Raw genomic sequence first — 22,430 nt, 5'->3', positions numbered from 1 at the left:
TCATTATCATAATGTGAAAAAACAGATTGAGAATTCAGGATGGATAAATTTGTCCACAGGTGATAGCAAAATAGAAATGATGATGTTTTGATTCTTCACCTTGCCAGTGAATCTGCACCAGGTATAGTAGGTAGAAGAGAAACTGATAACATTTTTATGAAAAGGAGAGATCCTTGGGGGCATCTGGGTAGTTAAGTGGATTAAGAGCCAGGCCTAGAGGTCCTGGGTTCAGATGTGGCCTCCAGCTATGTGACCCTGGGCAAGTCACTTAAATCCAGTTGCCTAGCCTTTACCAGCTTCATTGGAACAAATACATAGTATTGATTCTAAGACCTTTTTTTTTTTTTTGAGAGAGAGAGAGAGAGAGAGAGAGAGAGAGAGAGAGAGAGAGAGAAAGACTGACTTCATTTTTGGGAACCCTCTTTGAAAGTATATGTGGTTTATTTTTTGCTAACTAACTCGAGTCTCTATTGTTTGTAAGAAAAAGAACATTTCTTTCAGTGTTAGTCTATACCCGGTAATTATAATCACATCACCCAATTTAAATGATCATGGAAAAAATTTTTATGCATTCCCCTCACTGACTATACTGACAGAGATGGAAAGTTTCCATTCAAGGACACAGTTATTGAATTTGAAAGGCCATCGAGTCCAACCTTTAGCTGAACAATTATCCCTTCTGCACCATGTCTTAATAGTGGTCATCTAGGCTTGATAGAAAATCTCTGGTTAAAGAAGGAACGCCTTCTTTCCATAGGCAGTCTATTCTACATTGGGACAGCTCTGATTATTAGGAAATTTTTCCTGGCATTAAGCCTGAGTGTCCCTTTGTGAGTCTTATGTCATGTTCCTTAGTTCTTCTCACTGGGGCCAAGGACAGCCAGTGCAGCCCTTAGTCTTTGTGATTGATTACCCATTGCGTAACATCAGCTGTCACGGCCCCCTCAATGTCCTCTTCCTATGGAAATTTTGCAGAGCTCCATTAATGACCCTAAACTTTTCTCTGTAAAGAAGTTGTATAGCTACAGGTCATGGAATGTTATAGTTTCTGAAGAATTAAAAATTGAGTATCAGAGCAGTGAAGAGATGGATAGTTGGTATTTGTAGGAGTCAACACATAAATAAAGAGCTCTAAGGAAAAACCAGAGTAAACTTGTCATGAAACTGTGATTAAAAAGAAAATGGGCTGTTCATGTTATGTATAGAGAGAGAACCACTGGATGATTTGCTTCTGCATTTCATTGGTTGGTATCCTTATGGTGGAAAGAGAAGATAAGATGGGCTCTGGTAGTTATCTTATGGGAGGACAAGGTCAGAAGTTCCACTGGACTGGTAGGCATGGATAGTGTAATCTTTATTGTAGGAACAAAAAGCCACAATGAAATCACAAGTCTTTAGGAGTATTTGATTGTTTCTTTTTGAAGCCAGTAGTCTAATCGTGGGTCTCATCACACTAAGACTTGGTCATATTTGTTGTATAAAATATGTCTCCTTGCATTAGGATGTCTTGTTCCCTTTGCTTGTTGGCTGTGCTTTCTACATTTGTGTGTAGCTCTGAGGCCACGGTTGACACTGCTTGCTTCCCAGATGTCAGTTGCATGGATTTTTTCTCTCATGATTCTCTGGGCATATCCACTTTTGTTTTCTCTACATTGTAACTGTTTTCATTTGTAGCCACTGTATCTTGCTTAGTGAATTTGGGGGGTTCTTTGCTTCTCTCCTCCTCCATTCCCCACATTTCTCTCCCTTGTCCGTTTATGTTTCAAGCTCTTTAGACAAACAGTCTTACCAACCTATACTTGGCTATACTTTGTTTTGCCTCATGGTATAGAAGCAAGCCCCTGTCTGGTAGCAATTATGAAACTATCACCTGTGACCGTAACATATTCAGTTCTTGCCCAAGACTTCATAAAACTTATGAATATTAACAAAATATAAGTTTTTTTGTTGGGATTATGATTATAAATTAATGACAATACTATTTGGGGATAAGAATATTACACTTTTAGTTTGGAAAGTAATTTAGGGTCTGTCTAGTCAAACCTTTTTTACCCATTCAGGCAACCCAGATTGGTGGTATCTAGAGTCTGGTGAGTTGGAAATCAACAAACCCCAGCACATTTCCATTTTGAATAGTTCCTGTTGTTAGAATGTATTACTTCTGTTGGTTCAAAATGTACGATTTCTGTTGATTCTGCCTTCTTTGTAATTTTTATCAATTGGTCACAAGACTGAACTGTGAAATTATGAAGTATAAGTATGATTTAGTTTCTATATGATTCACAAGTGCAATATCATTGATAAGAAACTCCTAGATGAGGAAACTATCTCTATCAGTGCAGATTATAGTTTTAAAGAATTACTTAGGGCTTTGAGATTTTAAGTGATTTGGCCAGGCTTGTATTTATCACAGTCAGGTCTAGAATAATTCCCATAAAGACATATCCTGGACCTCTTAAGTCTTCCCTTCTCCAAGCTAAATGTTCTCTATTTTGTTAACTATTCTTTATATGACATGATTTCAAGTCCCTTCGTTGTTGTGATTCTTTTTTTTTTTCTGGAGATGCACCATATTGTCCAAATCTTTCTTGACAACATTCCATCTATGGTGATCATCACAGACTCAATCTGGATGCTAAATTTTTTTTTTTAAACCATTACCTTCTGTCTTGGAATACTTGGGATACTAAGGTAAGGGTTAAGCATTTGAGGCTGACTTGCCTAAGGTCACACAGCTAGAAAGTGTTTGAGGTCAGATTTAAAATGAGGTACTCCAGACTCTGGGTCTGATGCTCTATCCATTGTGCTACCTAGCTGCTCCATTAATTTATGTGTTTTGTTTTGTTTTTTAACAATAAGGAAATTTATTTCACTTGATTATATCTCCTCCCTATACTCTCCACCTCATGGGAAATTTAGAAAGGAAATTTAGAAAGGCTTTCAGTCCAGACCCAATAATGGACTTTATTTTTTACCTAAGCATTGGCCTGACTAAGTTCAGAAAGGTCATCAGCGGAATAATTATAAATTGGTTATTTTTATCTGCTATGGTATTATTATATTAATAATATATTAAAATATATTAATATTTTATATTATATATTTATATTATGCAATAATAATAACATCTATATTAAAAGACCATCTAACAAATCAGAGCAGAGTTCTCATCTCCATTGTTATCATGAGAAACCAAATTGTTAAAAGCAAAGTTCTAAAGAAATTTTATATTGTGGGCTTATTTGGATTTGTTTTTGTTTAGAGGTAAATTGATAATTAAAAAAAGCAAATTAGTGGAATACATGTGACCAAGAAAATTATGTTTTAGAGTTTTATTTATTTTTAATTAACAGAAATCTATTTTCTCTCCTCCCTATACTCTCCACCTCATGGGAAAATCCTTTGCCTTTGTCTTCAAGGATTTACAATTTGGAGTGTAGGGAGGAGTGGGAACTATTGTTTTATATGGTAACTATGAGATAAGAGGATACTGCTGTGCAAAGGATATCCCAGTTGTTACAGGAAAAATTGGGGAGAGGCCAGACCTTCCTTTTCTACTCCTACAATGATCAAGCTTCATATTTGTATCAATTTTTTATACTGAGATGGTTACAGCTTTATCTCAAAGAGGAAAAAGTACTTGGGCCTGTTGATCTGGAAGCACAATGGAAATGACTAGGAATGAACTAATAGATACAGGGGTTACTGGGGGGCATAGCGGATAGAGCACTGGACCTCAGGTTAGGAAGATCTGAGCTGCAATCAGAGCTACAGCAGATACTTATTAGGTATGTGACCATGGGTAAATCACTGCTACCTCCCACTTAACCTCGCAGGGTTGTTGGGAAGATTAAATGAGATAATTTTTTGTTAAGCACTTAGCACAGTTCCTGGCATATAGTGAGCACTATATAAATGTTTCTGTCTCACCTCTTTGGGCTCTCCTGAGTCTCACTATTTTTATAGAGCGGGAACAAACAATAGTTGGGTTGCCTGAATAATTTAGGGAATGAGGAAGGATTTTAGGAATGCTATCTCATTTGTCAACCCCCCCCCCTTTTTTTTTTAAACCTTACTTTCTGTCTTAGAATCAGTATGGTATATTGTTCCAAGATAGAAAAGCAGTAAGGGCTAGGCAGTGAGGGTTAAGTGACTTGTCCAGGATCACACAGCTAGGACCAGATTTGAATACAGGACCTCTGGTCTCTAGACCTGGTCATTTGTTGATTCCTTTACTCCCTGTGCGCCAATTACCTGTAAACATTTTTCAAAGATTTTTGAGTCTTGAATTCTCCCACTCCTTCTTCCCTCCCTCCCCCTCAACCCCTTTCCCTTTGGGGTGGTAAACAATCTCATATACCTTTTGCCTGTGCAATCACTTAAAACATTTTCCCATATTAATACTTTTGTTGTGTCCAAGGCATGTTGTCTTGGTCAGACCTGCCCTGGTGTGCTGTGTTCCATCTCTGCCCCAGTGCACTAGATTCCCTTATGTTGGGCCTTCTAAGTTGTTTGGGGCTAAAAAATTACTTCACCATGTCTTTTTGTAGGTTATACTGCTCCAGAATTGATTTTGAGGCATTATATTATTGCTTTTTGGAGGGTAAATTGGTAGAAATCAGATGAATCCCTCTATACCTTCTCCACCATTTTAGCTTGGCCCCCCGCTATAAAGTTCTTTGATTGGCATTTGAAGTCTTCATAACATGACTTCTTTCTACTTTTCTACTCTTCTTATATTCCCTTCAGTGTCCTCTGTTATCAGCTATAGTAGCCTACTTATATAGTTCCTCACACAGGTCTGTATCTTATTTGTTGATGCTTAAGGAAATAGCTGAGGTCCTTGTTTTTCCTTTTTTCCTGTGCTTTTTCTACGCTGTTCAGAGTCCTCAGTCTCCATATATAAGGAATAAATGAGACAGGCCTTGAGTATAAGCATTCTGTTCTAAAATGAAATGAAATTTTAGTCATTTGTCTACTTTGCTTAAACTGAATTTAAATTGTGCCTGGAACACACAGCTGGAGAGAGATTCTGGAAAAAATGCATTTATTAAGCATTTTTGCTATGTCCCCATGCTGTGCTTCACACTGGGAATAAACTGAAAAAAGCCTAGACAGTACAGGATCCTACATCCCTTCCCACATGGTTCCTCCTTCTCCTGAGGGGTTCCTGATGGAAACTTCAGGAAAGAGGCACCATTACATGTTTAGTTTTTAAAAAACAATTTATTATGTTTTTAACTTTCAGCAATAAAAAACCACCCGTTCATTTTCAACTGCTTGTATAACTGTGAAATTACTTTTTAATTATTCCCTTTATCTTCCTTTCCATTTTATTTTGATGTATTATTTTGGCTCATGATTTTTGTCATATAACTTCTTTGCTATATCTCCTAGCTTTTTGTCTGCCCAAGTGTACTTAATATGTCTTAATCCAAGTCATCAACAAAGAGACTGAAGAGGACAGCACTCTGTGGCCCCTGCTATAGAAACTTCTCTCCAGGTTGCCATCAGTCAGTTTACCAGTGAATGCTCTTTGGGTATGGTCATTCAGCCAGCTACAAATATATCTAACTGTGCTATATCCCAGTCCATAAAACCTGGAGAGGATGCCATAGCTTCATATTCTTTAGGGGAAATCAGTCTAAGAGGAATTTTTTCAAAATGAATTTATAAAGACATGAGGAAAAAATTTTAATGTGAAAGAAAAAGGCATCATCAAAAGAGATTGATTGATGTGGATGCATAGAGAATTCATTGGTCAGGTTAGATTTTTCTAAAACATTCATAACAAGTGGAAATAGGGTTAGGAAGAATATAAAAGCTACCATTGTCCTTTAAGGATAGGTTTAGGAGTTATAATTCTTACAGTGAGTTGAAGCTAGAACAGAAAATTAAAGACAACATAAAGAGTCCTTTTATTTCTGTGTTGGAAAAGTGGAGAATCAAAGAAGGAATAGGACCACAGCTTAGAGTGGATGAGACAAAGTAGAAGAACATAGTCCTTTATTTTGCTTCTGTTTTCTCTGCCAAGGAGAAAGAGCTCTCTGCTGGAGTGGATAGACCCCAAAATAGCTTATAGAGAGCTGAAGCACAAAATAAGTTAAAAAAAAAAGAGAGAGAAAATCTCACTGTTCTTGACTAGTTCAGATTACTGGCCCCACAAAAACTACATTCCAGAGTACTGAAAGAACCAGCACCTTGATAACTGAGCTCTTATGCATTATCTCTTAAATATTATAGAGAATTGAAAAGGTACTGAAGGACTGGAGAAGGGCAGATTAGAGTTTGGTTGCTGAATTTGATTTTGATTCCTGGCAGAATACTAGAATGTATTATTAAAGGAATGATGAATTAACATCTAGGAAGGGAAATGATCACAGAGTTAACCTGGCTTTTCAAAGATTAGGTTGTATCAGACTGACTACATTCTCTTTTGGGGGGCAAAATTCTTGCCTTTATAAATCGAGGGAATGGTAGACAGTAGATATAATTTATCTAGATCTCAGCAAAGCACTGACAGAGTCCCTCTTATTATTCCTGTGGACAGTATGAAGAGATGTGATCTGGATTATAGTAGATTTGGATCTTTTGAGAACTTGACTGAGTGACTGAGCCAAAGAGAAGTCATTCATGGTTTAGTGTCAGTTTGGAAGAAGGTTTCTAGGTGATTTCTCCAGGGATCAGTGTTTGTCTGGAATCAGTATTATTGAGTATTTTTATTAGTGTCTTGGATAGAGCCATAAATGCATTGGTATCAAATTGGCAGATAACTCAAAGCTGGGAAGAATAGCAGAGGCCAGATAACTGTCAGTATCAAAAAAGATCTCTACTGATTAGGCTCTTCAGATGAATGTAGTAAAATACTGTTTCATCAGGAATAAATGTAATGTCTTTCATTTGGATTAAACAAATCCACTTTACCAAGTACAAGATGGAAGGATTATGTGGCCAAAAAAAATTTTAAAAAAATCAACTTTCCTAGCATAAGATGGGGGAAATGGGCTGGCTCGACTACAACCTTGTTGTTAATCAGTAGTGTGATATGGTTGCCACAAAAGCCAGTGCAATCGTTGTCTTCATTAAAAGAGTCATTGGTCTAGGAAGGAAGTAGAAGATATCACTCCGTATGTGGAGTTGAGGAGCATGGGGTCCACTTTTGGTTGTATAGCATTGATAGACTGAAGAGTGCCCAGAGGAGGGAAGCCAGAGTGGTCAGAGGTTTTTAGATCATGCTATACACAAATAAGTTGTAGGAACTAGGTATCAGTAGCTTGATAAAGGGAGTTTTAGGGATAAATTGCAGTGGGAAATTGTGGTAGCTGTTGTAATATCCATTTTTAAAGCATTTGAAGTGTGTTGTATAAGAGGGTATTGTGAATCTTAAAACTGCTCAGACTCTACCTTAGAACATTTAGTTAAGGCTATTCCCTTATTTTAACAAATGGAGGTACTTGATCAGGAATGTATTGGGAATTTTAACATTACTCCACTCATACTTAGGCATACTTTAGGGGAAGATAAAGTTGTAAACTCCTTACTGAACAATGAAAAGTCCCTAACTCATACTTATAGTGAAGCAAAAACCCTTAAGCTAGGTCTATTTTTAGATCTAATACAAAAGGGTACTAAGTACCTATAAAGGTTAAATTAATCACTAAAAGGTCAAGCAACTTACAAAGGGCAAGCTTAGCAACAAGTGTGACATTTTAGTCTACTCAGGGAAGGTGATAACAAAAGAAGATGTGAATTAAGAATGGACAGTCCTGTGGGAAAAGGCTACTGTGATTGGTAGATGTGAAAATTTAGGGGAGGTGACATAAGAGAAAGTTCTCTTTAAAAGGAGCTGTCTGAACCAGTTCAGGGAGGTCGGGTAGTTGGAGTTTTAGAGTTAGTGTGGAGGAGCTGGCTCTCTGAACTTAGCTGGAGTTTTGCTTGGGACAAATCTTATGGTGAGTGGATAAAAGACTGACTAGTCTCTCTTAAGGCTTAGGCCTAAAATGGCCTAGGCCTTTTCCTACTATTTCCTCTTACTCTGTCTCTCTCCCTTTCCTTAATTCCTTCATTTGTGTTAATTAAAAATCTCCATAAAAACCCAGCTGACTTGGGTATTTTCATATTTGGGAATTTTTCCCATGGTGACCACTTATTTTTAATATAAAATCAAGACACTAAAAATCATTTTTACAGTTTTGGCAATTCACAGTTGTGAAACTCACATTTTTCATGGTCACAATATAGACTTAATAGGGAAAAAATGATTGAGTTATTGAGAGACAGACTTCAACTTGGCAATAAAGAAAAACTTGTTAATAGCACTGTTCTGTAGTATAATGGATTCTGGGGAAATAATTGCTCTTCATTCAAATTCTGGATGATTGTTTCTTGGAGTGTTAAGCCATTTCTGGTCAGCACAAGTTTAAGAAGATAGCCTTTGACATTTCTTCTTGCTGGGAGATGTTGACATGTCTGATTTGCTAAATTTAAGATGTCCCCTTACTGTCGGTTTTCTTGGTAATGACTATAAAAAATTCCAATATTGTATTATTTGATTAGGTTTGTTCTCAGTACACTCTTCTTGACTATTAATGATTACCTCTTCCCTATTATAGGTTCTAACAAACCATGCACTTAAGCACTCAAGAATGGGTTTACATTTTGCTTTCTAATGGAAAATGGTTTGTATTCAGAATGCTAATTTATAGAAATCAATATATGTTTGCAAATAGGATGTGTATGTCTCTGTGCCTCTCTCTTCCTCCCTTCTCTTTCCTTCTCTTCCTCCCTCCTTTTCTGGGCATTTTTGCATAAATATTCCTTGATGATGTTATTACCCTTTCAGCTCCCCCCCCCCCCCCAAATATATTAGAAAGTACAGAACTCAAGATTTTGTATAGGTTATTAAGTTAGAGGAATTAACTTTATGAAATAGTTTCATTATATCAATGAATTGCCATTTTTAGATAGTTTATTTTTGTGCTTTATTAATAATGCCCTTTAATTTTGTAAAATGTTACTTGTTATAGAAATGTTTGACTCATGTTTAACAAAACTGCATTTGAAATTTTGTGTCCCCTCCCCCCCAAATTTTTTTTCTTTACTCTTTCTTGAAAGGAACTTTCATCAGGATCTGAAGTATCAGAAGAACAGGCCTTACAGCTGGTCTGTAAGATCTTTCGTGTTTCTTGGAAAGACCGGGACAGAGATGTCATCTTTTTGACTTCACTTTCTGCACAGTTTAAGCAGAATCCAAAAGAAGGTACAAATTTCTGTCTTGTCTTATTTCAGTTTGTTAATCGTAATAAAGCAAGTTAGAATCTGAAGGTTATTTTCATGCTGGATTATCTAAATTTGTCTCTTAGGCTTTTGGCTTTTGTTATTAACAGTAGGGATATCTATTGGTGAGGCCAACCTGACTGTTCATTTCCCCTTATTTCTTTTGGATTATTGGTCTTTTGAAATAAGACTTTTCTTTCAGGGTCAGGGCTCTGAACTGATGATTTTTTTGGTGTGCAGAACTTCTATCTTCCAATGCAGAATGACAGTCTTCAGAGACCTGGATTCATAAAGAGTTGCCAGGGCCACTGAGGATGAAATGACTTGCTAGGGGCCTTGGGCCAGTGTGGGACAGACACAGAATTTGAAACTGGGGCTTGTTGTTGGAGGACAGCCTTTATTCACAATATCATGCTGCTTTTCATTTGGATTATGATTTTGTTAAAGTTAACATACTTTTAAAAACAATTTGCAAATAATCTAGTTTTTTTGGTTTTATATGCCACTCTTTTAATTTTGTTTATTTGAATGGTTTATTTGGTAGATGTGCTTAGAACTTAAAAAGTAAAAACATTTTATGGGGGGGACCTGTGGAAAAAAACTGCTTCTGAATAAATTAATGGTCTTCATGGCCCTCAGTATTTGTCAATCTTCAGTTCTAGGGATATTTGAAGGTTCATTATTTCATGAATTTATTTAAATGATATCTAAATAACTTAAAAGGGTGCTATTACTATAGTCTTCTTAAGGATCTCTCAGATCATGGTTTGGACTGGGGTAAAATGATTTCAATATAACTTACTAGTTGAACTGGTAGAATTTAATGTAGTGTTATTGGGATTCCCAATTTTTTTTTCCTTTCCATTAACTATTTCTTATCTCAAAATAATCCATTTTCCTTTTGACTGACTGTGAGATCTGGCCTGGTCCAGTTATACATCACTGTAGGGATGCCTGGGCTTCCTAACATCCTGATGCAGATCAGTGACTGCTTTCTACTCCAAAGTGTTAGACTTAGTTACCTTTGTTATTTTACGATTAAGTGACTTACCTATTATTACCCATTTAGCATGTTTTAGAGACAGGAATTGAACCTTGATTTCCCTAAGTGAGGACTATTTTCTATCCCATTCTGGAACTCCAAATAATCTATAATGGCTATAAAAGACTGGCATTTTGAGGTTTCAACATTTTTCCCTGCTTGCTACTTTTAACTACCATCTATAATAGGAGAGATAGGGGAAGGTTATTGGGGGGAGGGTCTTTTCCTAAGATTTCCAAGAATATTCTCTTCCCTTCTTGCTGCTTTTCTTGGGAAAGGAGACTGACTTTTTGGCAAGGCAAAAAAAATATTTTATGCTCTTGCAGGTATAATTTCTGTCTGACATCTGGACTTTTCTGTTTATCCTAGGCTCCAGAATTGAGAGCTCAGAAGCTGTATGTTTTCAGACCTGGTCGGCATAATACCAGAATATTCCTTATATCACTATTCACTTGACAAACTCTGGTAGTTCTAAGTCCATATCCTTTTTTTTTATAACCAGGTTCTAAGTGTGTGATTAAATCATAAGAGTCTTTACATGGGCTAGAATCTCAGGGTAAAGGATAGTATAAGCACTCCAGGACTCAAGCCAAAGAAAGGAACACATTTCAAGTTCAAGGGAGATGGGACTTTTGTGAGTATGTAAAAGAAGGATAAAGCCTCAATCCATTCTCTTTCAAGTCTTAGGAACTTAATGTAGTTCCTCATTCAGTGATGGACTTTCAGGGTAAAGAATATTTCTGGCAGTTCGTTTTTCTTACAGTTTAATAGCCCTGCTTCCACAGTTGGTGGTGATTGGTGGTCAGCTGCCACACAGACTTTGACCTTGATGTTGATTTCTTGTTGGCATATGTTTGACCTGTGGATAAACCTCTGTGATACAGATGACCCTAATCTTCTCTGTCCTGGTTTCCCAACAGTGTTCTCTGATTTTAAGGACTTGATTGGCCAGATTTTAATGGAAGTGCTAATGATGTCCACTCAAACTAGAGACGAGAATCCTTTCGCCAGTCTGACAGCAACATCCCAGCCAATTGCCACTGCAGCTCGATCACCAGACCGAAACCTGATGCTTAGTACGGGATCCAATCCAGGAACGAGCCCCATGTTCTGTAATGTTGGTTCCTTCAACGCCAGCTCATTGTCCAGGTCAGCATGGTTCCATTTGGATGTGTCCTTGAACCAAACCTAGCTAGGAATACCATACAGGAAGTTTCTTTTTCAGGGCTCCTTAGGGGTGGAATGAGCATCAGAGGTGGTATTGTCTTCTTGGTTTTCCGCTTTATGATAATATTGGAAACTTAAGTTTTGGGAAACAGATGGTATGTCTTAATAGTATAATTAGCTTCAGATGTGGGAATCAGAAATGCTGAATCTAATTGTCCAGCATTTAGCTCATTAAGAATGTATGCATGGCAGATGTGTGTTGAAGGACTCAAAGGTAAAGACAGGTATGGTCCTTGCTTTATGGGCCCACAGAAGAGGGAAACATAATGTTGGAAAGTAAACTTTCCTATATTTTGTGTAATCTTTCCTATGTTCTTTCTTCAATTGCCTTTTTCTTCCCCTTTCTCTTTTTTTCCTTTCAACAATTAATTTAGCCTCTATGACACTAGTCCAACTCCCAATACCCCTTTCTCAAGCTATGTGCCAGTGATGAGCTCCTCTTGTACCTCACCTTCCAATGCAGCCGCTCCGATATCTGTGCCTTCCATTTCGCTCAGTCCTCATATGCCAGGAGAAAGCCCTTCAGGAAGCCAGGCTTCGTCTCCGAGGTATCGCCCTTACACTGTGGCCCCTCCCTGGGCCTTTTCGACTTCTCCCACCCCGCGGTCCTCAAGCCTCTCCGCTTTGTCTAGCTCACCAAGCCCGCCTGCCCTGTCGACCAGCCCTTCCAGACAAAGACCCACAGCCATGGGCCCACCCTTGTTTCCTGCTTCTCCAGGTCCCACGAGCAGGCGTCCCTCTGCCCTAAGGATTCCTTCTAGGTATTTTCTCCAGAAGAGAGTTGTCTGTGTGCAGTGCTGGGGATTGGGCAATAACAGTCTTTGGAAGAATTAGTGTAGCACTAACCTTAGATATAAGCATCTGGTTTTTCTGTTTTGAGTTTAATTAATTCATTGTGTGGCTCACTAGTCATCCCCGAACCCATGCTTTTGCCAGCCTTGGAGAGAGAATGTCCTAGGGCTGTGACCTGCAGAATTATGGTCCTTTCCTTTCAGGTCTCATTCTGCCTTTCTTCTGCAGAAAGTTTATTTGTTCTACCTGATTGCAAATAAACCTCCATAGACTATCTGCATAGAATTTTGAGTGTTGATACTCAATGAATCACTTTAGATTAATTTCTGGAGTATTGATTTGAAGTGCATCTCACTTGTAAGCAAATAGTTTCTAGTGATCGCTGTTCTTGAATTACTGAGGCTTGATGTCTCTTCTCTCTAGTTACTAAAAATCTAAGGGCAAAGCTAAGGCCAGAGCAAATTAATATGTGTGTGTTGCATGCATATACGACCTCCTTCGTAAGCAGTATCATCATTCTCTTAACCTAGTATGTTTCCTGTGTGCCTGCTTTATATTTCCATAATTTGGCTGACTTTTGTGCTTGCATGTGGATGGAAACAATTTTTGTGGTTCAGAGGGAAAGCTGTTGCAAATCCTTTGGTTAAGTCTTTCCTACATTCCCTGATGGCACTCTTTTGCTTTTGTTGTGGTAGTACATACGACCATCCTTTCTCCTTCCTCTTCCTCGCACTTTCTGATATATCTGGGGACAGTAGTGATGAAGAAAATGAAGATGATGATGGTGATGATGAGGATGAGGATGAAGGTGGTGGTGATGATGATTTTACTTGTGTCCAGTTTGGGTCCAGGTATCAGAGGAATGGTGCCTATTGCATGCACAGGCACTTAGGAACTAACCCTTTCCACTTCAGAAGCCCTGCTCTAGTGGGTGCTTAGAAGGCATGCTGGAGAAGGAGAAGCCAGTGAGACAGTAAATGAAGAACTCATGCATGTGTCTACAGATAATAATAATGATGGCAGTTCAGCAGAGGGAATATACCTTAGTTACAATGTAGGGTTAGACGAAAGTTGTTATCTTTCTCATGAGACAGGAATAAGTAAACCTTCTAGCTACTGTGAATGCTTTTTTGTTGGCTGACAGATATGATAAAAAATTGTGATCCATGTTTTCTTGACCTTACAAAAGCATAAATAGCCACTGAGAGCAGAGATGAAGAGCATGGCCAGTTTGTTCTCAAACTAGGTTTAGATAATCAATTAACAAGCCCTCTAATACATGGGTTACTTAGGCTAACATCTCAGTAGAGAAGAATACTTTTTTTAAAGTTCTTTAAAAGTACTCTTAGAGTCATTGAGAACCTTTCACATAAGCTATTCACTTCAGTAATAGAAATAGAAATTAAAATGTTTCATGACCTAATTATTCTTTCTTGAGAATCCAAAGAGTCATCCTTTTATAATTTTGAACCTTTTTTCTAGCCCTAGTAACTCATAACTTTGCCCCATAAGTGAAAATTTCTTCTGGTCAAAATTATTATTTGCCCATTGCCACTTGACTTAAAAATGACTTGAAAATCTTTTTAGAAGTGTCAGCAATAATGTAGAAGTCAGATTGTCCATTAGCTAAATCTTATTGTTCTAGAGAATCATTAGAATGGGAGGCTAACATTGAGGTCTTATTGGGTAAGTTGTTTGATACCGTGCTGGGCTTGATGTTGTGTTAGCCAATTGCTTTTAGAAAATAAAAGCCCAGCAGAATCATGACCCATGCATGGTTTTGGTTAGAGTCTTTTTGTTGATCTAGTTACCTAGCTTATGTTTAGGAGCAATGCTTCATCTACTTCAGCCTTGTCAGTATAACCATCATTCTCATCTCTAATAATGCATTAGATTTATGCTGGTGGTGGTCTTTAGATGTAGTGAGTGCTTCATCTTGGATCTCATTGATATCAAGGGACGAATTGAGTTAAACTATTTGTACATTCCCTCCTAATCCCCTTTAAAGAAGTATTATTTTTAACTCTTAAGTCAAACATATCCCATACCTTGGATAGAAAGAACCTACTTAAAATCTAAAATTGCTCATCAAAAAAGTAGGACTCATACACATGAACTTTCTTAAGTTTCTGCTAGTCTGCTAGAACATTTGTTTTCTTTTTCTTTTTAAAAATAATTTTAATTGATATTTTTCTCTCCTTTACCCCTTCTATGAATGCAATCTCTTAAAAAAAAAAAACACTAGATTTTTTAAGAAGAAAAATGTTTTCACAAAACAAATGAATTTTTTAGAGTCAAACATGCCACAACTTTGTGTGTGCCACAACTTTGTCCCCTGTCTCCCTGAAGAAGTAAGAGTTTTCTTCCTTTCTCTTTTGGGTCAGCCTTATTTCAGTCAATTTTGATTGCTTTGTTCTTTCCAGAAGTGGTCCCAGAGCCAGGAAGATTTAACTTTTAAATCACCTCTGATACATACATGCCAGCCTTGTGATCCTGAGCAAGTCACATAACCTCTCATTGCTCTTGACAATGACAGATACCCAACCCTGGGCCCTATGCAGTCCACATTACTCCCGAGTAAGCCTGAACCAGATTAAAATCTAATTTGGAAATATTTTAATAAAATAAATAAAAATACAATAAAACTCAGAGCATTACATTTTAAAACAAAGTCATTATACACAGGAATCCTTAAATTTGGATTAGTGCCCCCAGTTTCTTTTTTTTAATTTAACATTATTGCTTGAGGTAATTTTCTAAAACTAAAAATTACAGAGAAGTGACAGTCTACAGTGGTAGAGACAGTTTAGCAGTTACTTGCATTTGCTAATTCACTATAGAGAAAATGAACATTGACCTTTTTAATTTTTTACTATTATGATTTGGAATCAATTTTTTTAGTCTCCTCCCCCCCTAACCCCCCCAACCCCTCTGTTTCATTTGTTTTTACATCATTGTCATTTCTTATTATGTTGTTCTTCCCTTCCTTCCCCTCAAAGGAATAAAAAGAAAAGGAAAAAAGGCAGTTGTGTCTAACCAACCCAAGCATCACTAGAATCTGGCTTTGTAGACAAATGAATTGCGCTCAGAATCTTACCACCTCTGCAGTGAATCGAGGGAGGAGGGCATTCACTTCTCTCTTCCAGGCTGAGCTTGATCATTAGAATTAGATAACACTCTAGAAGAAACTAGAGTTTTTTGCTATTCTCATTCATGTTGTTTTCTTTGTGTTTTATCATTTTCATTATTCTGCTTCATCCATTTTTCATAAGTTCATTTCTTGCCATACTTTTCCATATTCTTCATATGCATTGATTTGAATAGCCTAGTAACATTCCATTCCATAACTTAGGTGATATGTTCCTCAGTTGATGAATATCCACTTGGTTTCTAATTCTTTGCTACTATAAATACTTGGGTATACCTGATATTGTTCTTTCTATTTCTCATATCCCTGGACATCTATGCCTAGCAGTGCACTGTTAAAAAGGTATAGATGTTTAAAGTACTTTCTTGGTGTAATTTCAAAATTGCTTGCCAGAATTCCTCAACCAGTTCTTAACTCTAATCAGCCCACGGTGGATTATGTGAGACATAAAATAATATCTGGCCCAGAATTCTGAGCTGAAATATTCAACTTTATTTTGTAGATGAAATAGAGTTGGAGGTCTCACAATATGTAGCTTGTGGCAAAAGACCTCATTTAGATGTGTAACAGTTTTATAGACTTTTGACAGTCAACTAACATAAAGGATTAACAAAACCAAACCTACTGAATAGCTTAATGAAGTTTGGGAAATATTTGTTGAGAGTTAATAAACTCTAATACAAGGTTTAAGACAGACAGCGTCTATTGCCCATTTGCCCTTGTTCTTCTGGTTATTTAGCATTTAAGACTTCTTATTTGGACATCAGAAAGATGTCCAAATATCAGGACCTCTTTTAAATGTCCCAACTTCTAGAATGTATGGTTCACAGTATGTCACAAACTTTTCATCATTGCATCTTGAACATAACAATAACAGAAAATATGGGAATGAATCTGATCAGGATACAATTTTTAGTTAACTCTAATTGACACTATCAATAAAAGATTGACATAATCAACCTTAAGTCACTATACAAATAAGCCAGGGACACCTATCTTGATCATAGACTCTGAGGAGAACCTATAGTGAGTATAAACCCTTCCCAAAAGTAAATACCATCTTGGCCTTGTAGTTAATAATACCTCACTTCTATTTCGAGGTTGAACCTGTTAAACTTACTAGTATCTAACAACTTGAGAGCTGTGCATTCAACATGCCAAAGTTAGTAGTAGATGCTCTTTATTTTATTGATAGCTATAAATTCCAACATACTAAGCTAACTTTCTCCCTATCTACTACTATGCTTACACACAGTTAATAAACAACTAGGCCTAACTCTTTCTAAAAATCATACTTAGTCACTACCTAAAGGATTGTATGGAATTACTTGGTTTATGAGTGAGGATATAAAAACACTAAATGCAATTTTATCTTTTGTCAGTGTGTCTCTCCTCCCACGGCCCATGCGACTTTGACTATGCCATCTTTTCTCACCTTTGCCAATTTGTCAGGGATGAGGAAAAACCTTGGCATTGTTTTGGTTTACATTTCTTTTATGATTAGTGATTGCGAGCAGCATTTCCCATGATCACTAATGCTTTGTAATTTGTTGGCTAACTTTTTGCTGACCACTGACCATTTAGCCAATAAGGAATGATTTTTGTTCTTAGATATTTACGTTAGACACATAAAGCTTGGCAATATTGGATGTGATGACCATGGACCCTGCTTCTAGTATGGTTCCTGAAGCCATCATCCAGGGAGCCATCCATATAAAAAAGGAGCCAGTTATCCCCACTAAATGCTGCTACCAGGGGAAAGGCAAGCCTTTATGAGAGAGAATGCATAATATCTGAGGGAGAAGTGGAAGGGAGCATATTTCATACCACTGCCTCAATCAGTCACTGGTTTCCCCCAGACCCTTATGGCAGTATCCTAGAACCTGATCCAGAGAGTTCTAGTGGCAGGCCCTAGAGGCCACTGACCTATCCAGTTCAATCCCCACCAATGATCATCCAGGGAATATTAACTTTTTGGAGATACATCCTGGCAACAATTTCTGTAGGTACTATTAGTTAGAGTTATTGGTTGATTCCTCATCAAGATGCTGAAAATAACATTTCATTATGAATAAATTGAGAATGCCAAGGGAGTTGATCTTCTTTATAGCCTGAGAAAATAATGTCTTTGCCAATTTTAAAGGTTTAGAGGAGCTAGGGATGAAGGGGGTGTGTGAAGAGGAGTTAAGCTAGAAATCACAGTGATTGTTTTAAAACACTATTTGGCAAAATCAATGAGGAAATTCATTATTTTTCCTTAGAATTGTCCCTTTAAAGATGCTGCCTCATGTAAATCAAGCCACTTGAGCATGTACTTCTGTTTTTGACCAATTAAAACCATGGAAGAGAATTGAAAGAGGCAATATGTTTTCTTCTCTGGTCACTTCATTGTAGTGATTTCATACTTGAAGTAATTTGAGATCATAAGAGATGAACTTTTATAGGTTACAGGTGTTCCTTGTCCCAGAAGTTAGATCCAGTGATGGGACAGATGCTTATCCTGAGGAAAATGTGTCCAATTCTCAGTTGGGAAGAAATTGATATTGATATAACACTGCTTAGCTCTTTCATAATGGAAATTTGAATGTCAAATGCCACACTATTCTGTGAGTGGGGAAGAAGAACACAGAGTAGGTTTTTGATATCAGATTGCTGTTCTTGTGTTGGTGGTACTGATTTGTGATATGAAAATACATTAAAATTAGTTTTTTAGTTTACATCTTCCATTCATAAAGCTTCAGTCTGTCAGATAGTGCAATGTACTTTTTATTAAGAAAAAAGTGATATACAAAATCCAACTTTCTTAAAATATATATATTAGAATATAATTATTCAACTTATGAAGAATCTCCAGCACAAGGTCCTTTATACATACCAAGTTCCCTTGATCTATTTAAACTGATTCAGTTTTAGGGAGGGAAAAATGAATTTGTATAGAATCACAGAATTTCAGAGTTCAGCTACTTGATCATCCAGTCTTTGCTTGAAGATCACCAGTGAAGGGGAAGCCATTTGCCTTTCAGAGCAGCTCATTGGACTTTTGGATAATGCTAATTGTTAAGAAGTGTTTCTGTCAAGACTAATTTGCTTCTTTACAATGGTCACCTATAGCTCCTGGTTCTGCTATATCAGTGATGAAGTAGAACAAGTCTTCATATAAAAGCTTTTAAAAATACTTAATGACAGTTATTATCTCCACCTTTCCCTTTTCTTCCCCTTCCCCATTTGTCTCTTACCTAGACTAAATATTCTCTGAATATCCATAGTTCCTTTCTTTGATCCTTTGACATGGACCCATATCCATTTTCCCTCCTGTTTTCCTTGTTTTGGGAGCCTGTGCTTCTCTAGATCATAGACTTTTAAGCTAGAACCTCTTCATTGATTTTTCATAGAATCATAGAATTTGGAAGAGGAGAGGGAACTCATTGACCATCTAGTTCAATTCATTTCATGAAAGAAATCTTCAGTATGGTATTCCTGACAAGTGATTTTCCAGCCTTTTTGCTCTAATACCTTCAGAAAGAGAGTCTATTGCCCATTAAGGAAGTCCATTCAACTTCAGAATGACCCTCATTGGAAGGAGAGCATTGATTCCTGACATTAAGTCCCAGTTTCTCTTCTTTCCAACTTCTTACTGTTGTTTTGGTTCTGCTGTCTGGTCCAAACAGAATATGGGTAGATTCCCTTCAGATCCCCAAAGATGACTTGCATAAGCCCCTGAGTCTTCTCCAGACTAAACATCATCTGACCCTTCAACCAATCCTCAGAAGACCATGCTTTGAAGGCCCTTTAATTTTGTCCTTGTCCTCTGGACCTCAGTTCTCAGTGTTTTCCATAAGCTGTAGCTTCTAAACTGAAGAGAATAGAATACTCTATATTGTGGTCTGATAATCATCATCAGGCCACCTTTAAGGGGATTCCTAGAAGCTATGCATCTCTCAATTTAGCACAAGATTGTGTTAGGTTTTTTGCTTCCACAAGACACTAATGACTAATATTGAACTTGCCATCTACTAAAAAAGTCCTTTTCAGAACAATTGTTATTCTTTCTTGCCTCCTCTATCTTACAGTGGTGATGTTAATTTTTTTTCTACCAAAATATCAGAAGTTAATAGCTAGCCCCTATTGAAATTTATATTTATTTATTTATATTTATATTACTTGATTCATCCCAATGCTGCAACCTGTCAGAAACTTTATAGATTCTAGATCTAACATTCAGTTTATACATGTCCCTCCCTGCTTGGTTTTGCCACTAAATTTGACTTTTTTCTAAATCCCTGGTAAGCATAGGGACAGATCACCAAGCAAGTTAAGCCAGCAAACATTTATTAAGCACTTCCTAAATTCCAAAGTACTTGGATTACAAAGAAAATCACAAAACTGTCCCTGGCCTCAGAGGAGCTCCCAGTCTTAACTGGAGAGATGTGAGCAAACTGTACATATAGAGCAGAAGATGACCAAATAAATTGGTGATAATCTTATAGGAGAGGAACTAATATTAAGAGGGACCAGGAAAGGCCTTGTAGAAAGCCTATCTTTACCTGAGACTTGAAAGCCAAGAGGTGGAGATGAAGAGGGAAGGAATTCCAGAAGAGGAGATAGCAAAAATGCCATGAGGATACAGTTCCTTAGGTGGGGAAACAATAGGGTGACCAGAACTGCTTGATTATAGAGTTTGTGAAGGGGAATAAAGGGTGAGAAGACAGGAAAGGAAGAGAAGAAAGGAGCCAAATTAGAAGTTGTTTAAAAGTAAACAGAATATTGTACATTGGATTCTGGAGTCATAGAAGTTTATTAACTAGAGGAAAAAAAAGAGTGACATAGTTATGCCAGTGCTTTAGGAAGATCACTTTGACTGTTGGGTGCAGAATAGACTGGAGTGGGAAGAGATCAGGCAAAGAAATTACCTGGAAAGCCATTGAAAGAGTTTCAATAGGCACATGAGGTGAGGGCCCACACTAGGGTGGTAGGAGTGCCAGGGGAGAGAGGAGGCATAGATGAGTAACATTACTGAGATAGAAACAGCAGAATTTGACAACAGATTGGATATATTGGGAAGTCAGTGACTACCTAGAGCAGGGGTCCCCAAACGTTTTTTACACAGGGGCCCAGTTCACTGTCCCTCAGACCGTTGGAGGACCAGACTATAAAAACCTAACCCTAACCCTAACCTAATGGGGCAGCAGTATACAGATCCCCCAGATTGCCACTCACTATGCTGATGTCTTCCATTGTGCAGCCACATAATCCTTTGTGCGGCACCTCGTTCTAAGGTGCCATGCAAAGGATTATTTACCTGAAGTAGTACTGTACGTGAGCTCTGCCATGCTTTGTGGCACCACCACATACAGTGCTCCTCTCACTGACCACCAATGAAAGAGGGGCCCCTTCTGGAAGTGCGGTAGGGGCCAGATACATTGTCTCAGGGGGCCACAGTTTGGGGACCCCTGACGTAGAGTCACTGGGTAATTAGAAGGATAGTGATGTCCCTGACAATAACAGGAAAATTATGAAGAAGGGGATTTTGGAGAAAATTAGTTCATTTTTGGACATATTTAATCTGAGATGCATACAAGATATGCCGTTCTAGATGTTGAATAGTCAGATGGAATGCAAGACTGGAAGTCAGGAGAGAGGTTAAATAAATAAATCTCGAGAGGCATGTATGTGAGGGAAGATTGGGTAGAGATCCATGCAGAGATGGAGAAAAGACTGAAAAGGCACTGTCAAGCAGATAAGAGGAGAGCCAGGCAATAGTAATATCACAAAAATAAGGAGAAAGAAGAAAATATCAGAAGACAGTGCATGATGGTTTCAGAGGTAGCAGACAGGTCAAGAATGATGAAGATGGAGAAATGGCCATTTGATTTGGCTAGTTAAGGGGTCATTGGTCACTTTGGCTGAGCACAGATCCATGGGGTTCTCTACTAGAGTCTATTAGCAACCACTTTGTTAGTCTAACCATCCAACTAGTTGTGAACATCTAATTGCTTTATCACGTAGGCCTTCTCTCTCATCTTCTCCACAAGAATGACACATGAAATTTGGTAAATTATCCATAGCGTTCCCCTCATTAACTAGTTTACTGAATAGTCTGACATGACCCATTCTTGACAGAACCACACTGTGCTCATTGTAATTACTGCTTTCCTTCCAACCAACTCTGATGATCTGTTCTAGATTTTTCACAAGAATGGAAGACAGACTTACTAACATATGATGTGTAGATTATTTTCTTCCCCCCTTTGAAAATTGAGATATACATTCCCCTCAGTCTTGGACTTCTCTCATTTTCCAAATTTAAACACCACTTACAGCAATCTCCCAGTGACCTCTGTTCAACACCTTAGAGCTCTGTCCAGACCTCCCATTTTACAGTCACGTAATACTACATTGTACAAATTTATACTCATGTCCAGATCGAATAGCAAGCTGCCGTTTCCATAAAACATTGGTTGCAAGAGTGCAGTACTGTATGGAGAAGTAATGATTTGGTACCATGTGGCTTTCAATAACTTATGTCATAAGTTGGAAAACAAAAATAAAAGGAGAACTTAAGTCCTTTTTAAAACTTAAAATGTCAATTTGTTGAGCCTTTTTTTCCTCCACCCTGTTAATCATATATATTCCATAGAAAAGCCCATTGAGCAATGTAACCAAGAGTGTAATACAGCAGGCAGAAAGTTGAAAACTTGTCACAAATACAGAACAGCAAACTGAAGGGCACTCATGCTCTCTTGTGAGAGCCCTGGCCTTGCAATGAGCTGCCATTGCACAGTGCTGTCTCTCTGTCTCCCATTTACAGCTGTACATTCCCTCATGTCTATGGTTAATGGTGTTATATTCATCTTGTTGTTCTTTGCAGTGCAGAGATTTGGGTATAAAACTACCCAGAAGACACACAGGATTCTGACAAATTGCAGCAAAATTATTGACACAGGA

General features: G+C 37.7%; 1 protein-coding gene across 4 annotated transcripts in view; it reads left to right on the top strand.

The window, feature by feature from the left end:
• Window positions 1–22,430, top strand: part of UBE4B (ubiquitination factor E4B) — a 118,159-nt gene that overhangs the window by 46,896 nt on the left and 48,833 nt on the right. The window contains exons 5-9 of one of the 4 annotated variants that reach the window (XM_056795801.1): window positions 9,115–9,259; window positions 11,239–11,467; window positions 11,920–12,093; window positions 12,178–12,306; window positions 13,033–13,188. In XM_056795801.1, the coding sequence (XP_056651779.1) occupies window positions 9,115–9,259; window positions 11,239–11,467; window positions 11,920–12,093; window positions 12,178–12,306; window positions 13,033–13,188 (833 nt within the window). Of the gene's footprint in view, window positions 1–9,114; window positions 9,260–11,238; window positions 11,468–11,919; window positions 12,307–13,032; window positions 13,189–22,430 lie in introns of all 4 variants that reach the window. The other 3 variants (XM_056795800.1, XM_056795802.1, XM_007491597.2) reach the window with 3 other exon arrangements.

Source organism: Monodelphis domestica, chromosome 4 (assembly GCF_027887165.1).
Source record: "Monodelphis domestica isolate mMonDom1 chromosome 4, mMonDom1.pri, whole genome shotgun sequence".
NCBI classification, from domain to species: Eukaryota; Metazoa; Chordata; class Mammalia; order Didelphimorphia; family Didelphidae; genus Monodelphis; species Monodelphis domestica.
The sequence above is the reverse complement of the archived record's forward strand: the minus strand, read 5'-3'. Positions and strand labels throughout refer to the sequence as shown.